Genomic DNA, 11,700 nt, shown 5'->3' with positions numbered 1-11,700 from the left:
CCAGATGTTCGAGTGGCAGTCGGCTGAGTTGATAGCAACAAACAATGATTACATGACGGAGGCGGAGGCGGAGACTACCTACGTGGCGGCGACGACACCTTGATGGATGAGCAGATGGCCGGGATTGCCAGTCCGGCAGGGCAGAATTTTGCACAGACTGCCGGACTGATGTTCTTTTGGATTCGGGCATGTAAAAAGTCAGCATGTTTGCCTCTTTTTGGTTGTGATCGGGCATATGTGATCCAACGCTATCCGACAAGCTGTGTGGATCAGACTCTATTTGAATTTTAAATTTTTCTTTACTAAGGGACATATACATAATAGTATTGGATGGCGGCCTCACGCATCTGTGCCCACAGACTGGTCCCATGTCCGCGGATAGATGCGGAAGAAAATTTACAGATCGCCGTGGACTGGTCCCATGTCCGCGGATGGATGCGGAAGAAAATTTACAGATCGCCGTTGGAGTGCTCTAATATATTCAATTGGGGAAGCTCTCCCTCCGTGACCGGTTCAAAGAATAAAAACCTCTACGAGCTGTTTATCTTTTTTACCCTGTTTCGCTCATTAACTTGCCGCTCTATATACTTTGCGTAATCCAAGTTTCATCCAGGAGAGCTCTGACAAGGTGGAATATTTGCAAAGGACCGTGCATGTGCTTCATTTATTTCTAGGTGGACCATGGAATGTAATACTAGATGCTATGATCTTTCGGATCGGAATATTTCCTCCATGACGTTGTAATGGCAGTGTCGGCCAACAGCGCAAACGGCACGACGCAAAACAGTTGCAGGCATGGACCGCCCTGCGTGCTTTAAAACGACCCAAGTTCGATCGGGCACCTCAACACACATGAACCAAAGCCGGAAAAAAGTCGGCACGTCCACTCCGGCAACCATGGTGAGCTCACCACTCCATCCCAACAAGCACCTCCTCAAACCCCTCTACCAGCTGCTTGTGAACAACTTCATCGTCGTCGTCGGGGTGCCGATCACAGCCATCAGTGTTCTCCGCAAAGCCGCGCACCTCGGCCCCGACGAGCTACTCACCCGGCTCCATGACTTGCGGCAGGTCCACATTTTCCTGTCCGTCTTCCTTCCGTTCGCCTTGGTCATCCTCTACATCATGCGCCGCCCTCGCAGCGTGTACCTCGTGGACTACGCTTGCTGCCGGCCGAAACCCAATTGCCGCGTATCCATGGGCTCCTTCACCGAGAACGCTCGCAACATGCCGTACCTCGACGATGGCAGCTTCCGCTTCTTGACGCGCATGCTCGAGCGCTCGGGCCTCGGCGACCAGACGTACCTTCACCCTTCCTTGCACAATATCCCCCCGCGATGCAGCCTAAGCGACAGCCGCGACGAGGCGGAGCAGGTCATCTTTGCAGCCATCGACGACCTGCTCGCCAAGACGGGCATAAGTCCCGGAGCGATCGACATCATCGTCACCAACTGCACCGCCTTCAACCCGACGCCGAGCTTCACCGACATGATTATAAACAAGTACAAGCTCCGAAGCGACATCCGGGACGCCCACATCTCCGGGATGGGGTGCAGCGCGGGGGTGATCTCCATGGAGGTCGCGAGGAACTTCCTGCAGGCGGCTCCGCGTGGCGCGCACGCCCTGGTGGTGTCCACGGAGACCACGTCGCTCATCAACTACACGGGGAAGAACCGCGCGATGCTGCTGCCAGCCGTCCTGTTCCGCATGGGCGCGGCCGCGGTGCTGCTATCGACGTCCAAGTCTGCATCCCGGTTCCGGCTCACGCACGTCGTGCGGACGCTCACCGCCGCGCAGGACAGAGCATACCGGTGCGCGTACCAGGAGGAAGACGAGGAGGGACAGACGGGAATAAACCTGTCCAAGGACCTCGTGGCTATCGCCGGCGAGACGCTCAAGGCAAACATCGTCGCGATAGGGTCCCTGGTCCTCCCGCCATCGGAGAAGCTGCTCTTTGCGCTGTCGTTCGTTGCGCGGAAGGTGCTCAACAGAAAAATCAAACTATATGTCCCCGATTTCCGCACGGCCTTCCAGCACTTCTGCATCCATTCTGGTGGCCGGGCAGTGATCGACGCGGTACAAACTAGCTTATGCTTATCAGACGAGGACGTCGAGCCGTCGCGGATGACGCTTCACCGGTTCGGGAACACGTCCAGCAGTTCATTGTGGTACGAGCTTGCATACATCGAGGCCAAGAGGCGGACGCGCAAGGGCGACCGTGTGTGGATGGTCGGGTTCGGCTCTGGGTTCAAGTGCAACAGCGCCGTGTGGGAATGCATCAGGGCGCCCGGCAACACCACTATTGGCGCGCCATGGGCTGATTCCATCCATCATTATCCTGTATAGACATCTTGGGAAAAGGAAAAGGATCCGTGAACATACGATCTCGATCCGTTCAGAAAAATTTATTGTCAAGCAAAAAAAATCCCAATGTGATTTTCTATATATATTGAAAGCATAGCAAATAGTTTGTGTCGCAGTAAAGTACGAGAGAATGGTTATGTAATCAGCTTTGATTTGTGGGTGAATCGTGAATATGTGATTTACAGAAACACTAGCTGAATGACCATCTATACCGTTTGTACAAGTTATAACCGCGAGCTAAAAAATTCTCCCTCCCTTTCGGTTTAAATACTCATCTGAAAAGAAATCCAAAAATTTCAGTTTGTAAGGGCACTTTGTTTTTGGGAATACACAAATATGTATATTTAAAAAACAGTTCGTCTAATTCACATATAGATGTTTTTAATAATGTCACATCTAAGCTTCCACAAATATATAATGCAGCAACAAGAAACAAAAAAACTAGGACAAAAAATAGACCACAAACAAAGTGAATATCACCTTAGATGTGACATAACTATGTCACATCTAGATGTATCCTTTTTTTTACCAGGAAACCGTAGAACAATGGTTCTACGGTAAATTATATTAATAAATTATGTACAAACAAAGCTGATTACATCACAGCAATCATCCAATACCAGTTTTGTGAAACATGAGAACAATTATAAATTCTGTATAACCCAGGAGCTAATCTTGGCCGCTTTAATTTGCTTTGCTTGTATCTGTGCTGCCCATAGACCATCTTGAAGATAGAATTTCCAACCCTGAATGTGCGGAACTGCTGCACGAAATATCTTGTCATTTCTGATGGACCATATGCTCCAACAACCCATCACAATTATATCTAGGGCAATATCTGTAGGGAGTTGCTCCAAAGCAAGTTGAAAGTCATCGAAGACAGATATTCCTCTTGGCTTGGAAGGGATGATGGTATCCCAACATCGGAGAGCAAAGGGGCAATTCCAGAATAAGTGAAGCAGCGTCTCCTCCGTGTTATCTGAACAGAGTGCACAGTTGTAGCTGGTAAGATGCATAGATTTCATGTGGAGGAGGTTCCTTGTATTGATCCTGTCATGCAGCAGCAACCAGATAAAAATCTTGTGCCTCAGTCTGCAACTTGTATGCCAAATCTGTCTGAAAATCGGGTGCACCAAGCTGGGTCCACATATATGATGATACATCTTGATGGAGGAGTAACCTTTGGGGGCTCCCAGAACTTGCCATTCATCGGGGTTACTGGATTGTGGTCGTCGTTGTAGATGCTGGTTTAGCAGAGTATACTGCTGGAAGGCTTGTTCAGATAGAGGAGTGTGAAAGAGTTCAGACAGGTCTGGTTCTTCCATAGCAGTCTTCAGGGTAACAAATTCATTCTTGGTATAAGAGTGCAGTTCAGGGAATTTGGACCGAAGAGGTTGATTCCACCAGTTATCAGACCATAGAAGAGTGGTGTCACCAGAATGGGCCTTGCAAACTGCAAATTTTTTGTATGTTGGCAGCAACTTGAGAATAGCTTTCCACCAGAAAGAGCCCACCAATCTCTCACCAGGCAGGGAGTTGGAGTAGTAAGTTTCCCAGATGATATTGATCCAAGGAGTATCAACTCTATTAAGGAATTTATGTAATTGCTTCACGAGAAGTGCCTGATTATGAATGTCAATATCCAATATCCCTAGTCCTCCATTGGCCTTAGGTTGACATGCAGTGTCCCATGCTATGAGTGCAGCACCCCTCTCCAAAGATCCATACTTCCTCCAGAAATAGTTTTTCAGATAGATGTTCAGTTGTTTAACCACTAATGCTGGCATCCTTAAAGAGCACATGAAGAAAGTTGGCAGGCTGGAGAAGACAGATTTAATGAGTGTTAATTTGTCTTCAGTGGAAAGCAGAGTAGCACAACCAAGCAATCGATTCTCCACTCTCTTAAGCAACGGCATGTAATCTTCCACTCTAGGTTTGTGTAAGCTGAGAGGCAAACCCAAATAGGTGTGGGGAAGTGCTCCAATCTGGCAGCCAAAGATAGATGACAGATATTGCATTTGTTCCTCAGAGGTGTTGATGGGAATCATAATAGACTTGTTGTAGTTGACTTTTAGTCCAGTGAAAGCAGCAAAATGCAGTAGCATATTCTTAATATGTATCAGTTGGGAGGCCTCAGCTTTGACCACTAAAATGGTATCATTAGCATATTGAATGATAGGAAAATCAGGGCTTGATTGATGGACCAGAGGGGGTTGTATCATAGAGTTATGCATTGCCTCATTCATCATAGATTGTAAAATGTCTGCTGCTAGCACAAAAATGAGAGGGGAAAGAGGGTCCCCTTGTCTGACTCCACATTTGCAAAGAAATTGTTTACCAGGAACCCCATTGAGAAGAACAGAAGAAAATCCAGTGCCATCAATGTCACACCCTAGCTAGTCATGCATTAGAGTGTTGCATCATGTTTACTCTTTCAGCAGAAACTTGAAATGGGGATGACAGAACCCCCAGTCCCCTCTGAAACCAACTAGGGTTTACTAAAATAATTTTCAATGAACCTGAAATGCCCTTCTAAAATGCCCATCATTTTTGCCTTGGTTCAGAACCTCTGCCAAAAATGGTGCACACTTTTCTAGGCCATCCTAGGGTTCTTGAGTTAAATCATAACTATTTGAATTTGGGCATTTAAAATAATATAAAATATTTAAATGCTCAAATATCTCCAAACTAAAATGTTTCATGTTGGAAATAATCCAACCATGAGCCAGGAGTAGTTTGGTGATTTTTGGAATTGCCTAGGTATTTTATTTAATTCAACAAAGTTGCAGATTTATTAAATAAAACAGAAAACAGAAGAAAAAGGAAAAAGCTTACCTGGCGCCACCGCAGCCCACTAGCCAGCCCACCTGCCGGCCCAGCCCAGCACCGCTCCAGCGAGCTGCTTCGGCCAGGCAGGCAGGCAGGTGCCCGACGGCGACCGCGGCGTGCGCCACGCACCTGCTCGCCGCCTCGCCGCTCCCCTCGCCAGGTGACGACGTGGATCGTCCTCCCTCTCTCCCCCGAATCCCCCAGACACCCCCTCTCCTCTCCAGCTCCTCCCCTTCGCACGCCCCAGCCATGGCCGACGCCACCATCGCCGCACCACCGTCGTAGCCGTGCTCCCCGTCGTCTCCACGCCGTCTCACCGTGTCCAGGAGCTTCGCCGCTGTCCACTTCATCGAGCAGCCGAGCCCCGAGCGCTCGCAACGCCCGAGACCACCGCACCGACCTCGCCCGAGCTCACCGTCGCCGGAGATCCCCTTCAACGCCGACGTCGCTCCGGTCCATCTCCGACCGCACCAAGGACTCCGTCGCACTCACTGTGAGCTTAGCCATCTTCCCCTTCCTTCCGTTCTTGCTCCCGAGCCGTGTAGCAACCTCCCGGAGCTCAACCGCACCCACCGCCGTGGACCTCGTCGCCGACGTGCTCCCGGTCATCCTCCGGCCACAAGATGGTGTCCATCTTGCTCACCGCGTTCCACAGCACCTAGCTAGCCACCCCACGAGCCTCACCGAACCCTCTAGCATCAAGTTCACCTCCGACCGAACCTCGGTGGCCGCCAAAGTCGTCGCCGGCGTCGACTCCGGCCACCCCGACCCCAACGGACTCCGCCAAGAGCCGCGGGTCGTCCTCAGCTTCACTCCGGTGGTCGCCACGTTCCATTTGGTGGCCGAAACGACCAAAACCACTATCGCCGCCGCACTGTTGGTCGCCGCCGGCCAGAACTCCGGCGAGCTGACGTGGCCTAGTTAATTAACCACTAACCCACCACCTACAGACGCTGACAGTGGGCCCCAGGGGTTAGTCAAAGCTAACCAGCCCGGGGTCAACGCGGGATTAGCCCCTGTGACACTGACGTGTGGACCCCACACGTCAGGTTTGACCCGAGCCAGCCCTGTTGACCTGCTGATGTCACTATGATGTCAGGCTGACGCAGTAAATGATATTTCTGGATTTAATTTAAAACAGGAAATTCCAGAATATTATTTAAACTTCAAAAATTCATAACTTTTATTCTATAACTACAAATTGGACAAATAATATATGAAAAATGATCAGAAAAATCCAATCTATCCATCTGTACCATTTTCATGCATGATCAAACAAGTTAAGTTGATGTTTTAATCAGAACAAGAAAAGGCACTTTAAAAGGCCATATTTGAATTTGAAATTTGAATCTTTGATTCAAATTTGCTCAAACCCTTCTGGTTTTAGTTGCATTAGCCCAACACACTCATATTGCCATGTTTCATGCATGCATCATATTGTTGCATATTGTTTGGTGATGTTTGTGTATCGATGTCCTTTGTGACAAGATCTGTTCCCGAGGAGTACCGTGATTACCCTAACGAGGAATCGTATCCGTGCAACGAACCATCAGGCAAGCAACCAACCATTTGATCATATCGATACAATCCCATGTTCTCGCTCCTGCTCTATTTTACTGCATTAAGACAACGCGATTCAAACTGCTGTGTGCTACGGTAGTTGAACCCATTTCCTCTGCATGACCTGTCATTGCCACAGTAACTAGATGAAACCCACTAGCATGTGTAGGAATTGATTGAGCCATATGTATGTGTTGTTCCTACCTTGCTATGCCTGCTATGCTTAGAGTCGTGTCAGGTCTGGTTCATCTGGGCGATGGACTAGAGTGAAATGATTATGTCGGTAATGAGAGTGGTGTGGTGAACACGATTTGGTAAAGGTATCGATGAGAGGCCATGTAGGAGTACATGGTGGGTTGTTTCATTGAAGCCGACCTTAAGCACTGAGATCTGTATGTGTGATTTAAGAATCAGCTACTACCATGCATTGGGCCCGAAACCAATGGACCCTCTCGACTTCTTATTCACCCTAGTTCTCCGTCCAGGAGTTGCAAGTAGTTTCTGGTGTTTGTAGCCTACTGGAGGCCGTGGACAGCGCTGACCGTAGGGGTGGGCTGTGATGCGGTAGGTACGTGGCCGGGTGTACCGAATACCCGTTAGGTATCTCGGGAACCCTGTTCACATTGTTCGGGGCCGTATGGGAAACCTCGGCCGGACTCCCTGCGGATGGAACCTGAATAGGCGATAAACCTGGACTGGAGGCTTAGGTGATTAGGTAGGTCGTGGCCGACACCCACGTTGGGCTTCCGCTTGAAGGTTGCCGAGTACATGTCGTGTAAACGACGATAAGTGGTGAGAGCGTGTATGAAGAAGTACACCCCTGCAGGGTTAACATGATCTATTCGAATAGCCGCGTCCGCGGTAAAGGACTACTTGGTTGCCTATACAGTTCATAGACAAGTAAATGGAAACTATTAAAAGCCTCAAGATAAGTGTGAGTGCCGAGGATGGCTCTTCCGTAGGAAGACGGAGGTGGATCCTCGGTAGTGTATTGAAGTGGTGAATAGTGGACTCGTGTGCGCAAAACTATTTCAAATGGAGTATCGTAGGATAGTCTAGCCAAGAGTCAAAGCTGGCTTGCTGCAATAACTCCACCAACCCTTCTTGATACTATGCATGTATGTAGGATCTGAAGTAAGTCTTGCTGAGTACCTTTGTACTCATGTTGCTATAATCTACATTTTTTACAGAAGACGCTGCAACCCCTTCTGATGGGTTCTATGTAGACGTTGACATCAACGAGTAGGCTAAAGACCCAGGTGGTGACCCTGAGCTTGTGATGGACCACATAGTATAGTTAGGCTTCTAAGCCTCTTTTATTTTACTAGTTGTCTGTACTCAGACAAGTTACTTCCGCTGTTGGCTTGTATGACTGTATGACTTGTATGTTGGGTCATGAGACCCGTACCTGTGTGTATGATATGTATGGCTCCCTGAGCCTTAAATAAAGTACTTGTGTCGTAGAGTCATGTTGTGATGCTTCGTTGTATTCGCACATATCGAGCATATTGTGTGTATGATTGAAATGCTTGGTATGTGTGGGATCTGACTATCTAGTTGTTTATCTTTAGTAGCCTCTCTTACCGGGAAATGTCTCCTAGTGTTACCGCTGAGCCATGGTAGCTTGCTACTGCTCTGGAACACTTAGGCTGGCCGGCATGTGTCCTTCTTCGTTCCTGTGTCTGTCCCTTCAGGGAAATGTCACGCTTTGAGTACCGGAGTCCTGTTAGCCCGCTACAGCCCGGTTTACCGGAGTCCTGCTAGCCCAGTGCTACAGCCCGGACCCACTTGCTGATGACCGACACGTTCGAAGCTGGGTCATGGATGCCTGTCCCTGTAAGTCTGTGCCACTTTGGATTTACGACTAGTCATGTCAGCCCGGGCTCTTTATCATATGGATGCTAGCGACACTATCATATACGTGAGCCAAAAGGCGCAAACGGTCCCGGGCAAAGGTAAGGCGACACCCGTGGGGATACCGTGCGTGAGGCCGCAAAGTGATATGAGGTGTTACCAGCTAGATCGATGTGACATCGAGTCGGGGTCCTGACAGCGTTGGCATCAGAGCCGGACTGCCTGTAGGTTCTCCAAGCCAAACTGGTCGATGTTGAGTCTAGAAATTCTTAGTTATATGTAGGGGAATTGCTTGTGGGATGGAACGTAAGGCTCTTTTTACTCCTTATATCTTATGACTTTCTGATCTGAGTCAGTCCATTCTTCCACCGGGGGTTAAGGAATTAGGATCTGTTCTCTCTATCAGGATCACGTGTTACTAATCAGTAGTACCTTATAAGTTTGATGGATACAAGCCTAGTTCAGTTCTACTACCACATTATGTTGTTAGAATGGATTCAGAACTTGATATGATGATGTTGAGTGTGTACGAAATCCTTTGTCAAATGTCTCAATATCCTTTTTGAGCATTTACAGCTGTTATGCTGCCGAAATTTTGCTAGAAATTCTAATGCCTTTGCATTATAACTGTGCTTTCAGATGACCACTCGCGACCTCAATCAAGTGGTTCGCCTGACTCGATGCCTAGATGTACCCGGCCATACTGCTAAGTTGGTCAGGGTAATGACTGAGGCTGGATACCGCTGGTATCCTGAGTACACGGTCGAAGAGCAATTCCGAGACTTTAATCAAAGCCAGTATCTCTGCACTGTCAGGATATTTCCATCTTATCCTGGATCCACTGAGCCTCTTCACTGCTCCTATGGACTCGGGGTTACTATCGAGATGGCTGTGCAGGATGCCGCCTACTCTATGATGACCATTATGCGAGTCAGATCTGGGTTATTTCGGGACTCTGACTTCCGGTATATGCCAGGATCACTTCCGGGAGCACAAGGATATCTCCAAGCTATTTATGCTGACTCCACTCAGGAGGATTCACGGACTCGCACCACTGCTGAGATGCTCGAGGATAAGGACCGTGAAAATCGGGCCTTAAGGTTAGAGCTCTTCAATACCCGTGCTGACCACTGGGCCACTTTGACTCGGTTCGCACCGGCGGTGCAAGCTGGATATTCAGATATGCGCGATCTCTATCCTGTGAGATCTGCTCTGCCAGACGTGATGGTTTGGCGTGATGTAGGAGGCATCACCCCACCTCGCGGTCCCCGCAGGCCACCGTTTGCTGGTCCAAGACCTCATCCTAGCCCCTATGGTCCACAAGCTCCGTGAGACCGTCTGTTTCCGGATGATCATGTTGAACTTCCGGGCTATGGAGGTGACTTCTACGAGGACTATTACGGATCGGTCTGAGTTAGTAGTAGTATCACTAGTTCGCACTAGTTGTGTCGTCTGTCGTCCCGCGTGACTCGTGGGATTTGACCTAGTTTGTACTCTTCCGGAGTTTTAGAAAAATAATGTATAGGAGTTTGGAATGCCTCCGATGAGATGTAATCCCTTTTCACCGTAATAGTACTTTGTTTGGTCTTGTACTAAACCTTGTATGGTGTGTATGACGATGGAATAAAGAAGCAGTTTCTGTATCTACCATGTCATACGGATGATCATCTTGCATTCCGAGTTATTCCTTGCATTATGTATCCTATGTCGGAATTTTATCATTCTGACTAAATCATTGCCTTGTTTACCTAGGATGGTCAACACGCGCGCCAACCCTGCTTCTCAAGAGCAGGCCGAAGGCAGTGAAGCCAGAAATGAACATCTGCCTCATCCTCCTTCACTAGCCGAGGTGATGATGGAAGCTGAGAGAAACAAGCGGGAGACAAACCGTTTGTTGGAGCGTATTGAACAGAATACAGCACACCATCAGAGGGCTAACGTGGTGTCACTCAGCGATTTTATCAAATTGCATCCACCCACGTTCCACCACTCCGTCGAGCCTCTCGACGCTGATGACTGGCTTCGCAGTATTTCTCACAAGCTGCGTTCCGCGCTGGTAGCTGAGGCTGACAAGGTCACCTTTGCTGCATATCACCTTGAAGGCCCCGCCAGTCTATGGTGGGAGAATTATGGAGCTATGCGCCCAGCGGGCCATGTCACAACTTGGGCTGAATTCAGTGAGGCTTTCCGTGAACATCACATTCCGGAGGGTCTCATGGACCGTAAGCGTGAAGAATTTTGCAATTTCACCGAAGGCCGACTTTCTGTGGATGTCTATAGCAGGGAGTTTGGTAACCTTGCACGATATGCAACCGAGGAAGTTTCTACTGACGCCAAGAAGCAAGCAAGGTTCCGTAAGGGCCTTAGTCCTGAGCTTCGTCGCGACCTCCGTCTGCATGAGTGCACATCTTTTTCGAAACTTGTCAACAAAGCCATCAGTGCTGAAACTGGTCAGACTGATTATGACGCAACACGCAAGCATGGACGTGATATGGGCTCCTCATCCGGTGCTGGTTCTCAGAAGCGCCGCGTGTGGGTACCCAATACCGCTCTGCCACCCAGGTTCACACCGAGGCCATCTTTTCAGGCGCCTCGCCCTGTTCAACAGTCTGCACCGGCCAAGCCCTATGGGGGTCCATCCAATAATGCTCCTCCACGTACCAGTTCCGTGACTTGTTTCAAGTGTGGGGAATCTGGTCATTATATGCGTGAGTGTCCCCAGACCAACCCCAATCAATCTGCTAAAGCTGTTGGCCGTGGCAAGCCGACAGGGAAGGTGTTCCATGCCAAACCGGTCACCGCTTCACGTGGCCATGTCAACTATGTCTCTGCCGAAGAAGCTCAAGAGGATCCCAACGTCGTTCTCGGTACGCTTCTTGTTAATTGCCACCCGGCATCTGTTCTTTTCGATACAGGAGCCTCTCATTCCTTTATATCTGAAAATTATGCTCGTTTGCATAACGTTGCATTCTGTGATCTGCCGTCCACTATGGAAATCTCTACCCCTGGGTCTAGATGGCAGACCTCTAGGGTAAGTTATGGAAATGAAATCCAAGTCGACAGACTTGTTTTCCTCGCATCTTTGATAGCCCT

The 11,700-nt window shown here is 49.0% G+C and overlaps 1 protein-coding gene across 1 annotated transcript; it reads left to right on the top strand.

The window, feature by feature from the left end:
• Window positions 1–859: 859 nt before the first annotated feature.
• On the top strand, window positions 860–2,552 carry LOC123159335 (3-ketoacyl-CoA synthase 5). Its single transcript, XM_044577158.1, has one exon. It carries the CDS (start codon window positions 898–900, stop codon window positions 2,344–2,346), a length of 1,449 nt encoding a protein of 482 aa, XP_044433093.1. The 5' UTR covers window positions 860–897; the 3' UTR covers window positions 2,347–2,552.
• The last annotated feature ends 9,148 nt before the right edge of the window (window positions 2,553–11,700 follow it).

Source organism: Triticum aestivum, chromosome 7B (genome assembly GCF_018294505.1).
Source record: "Triticum aestivum cultivar Chinese Spring chromosome 7B, IWGSC CS RefSeq v2.1, whole genome shotgun sequence".
In the NCBI taxonomy this organism is placed as follows: domain Eukaryota; kingdom Viridiplantae; phylum Streptophyta; class Magnoliopsida; order Poales; family Poaceae; genus Triticum; species Triticum aestivum.
Note: the sequence above shows the minus strand (reverse complement) of the source record. Positions and strands in the feature narration are given on the sequence as shown.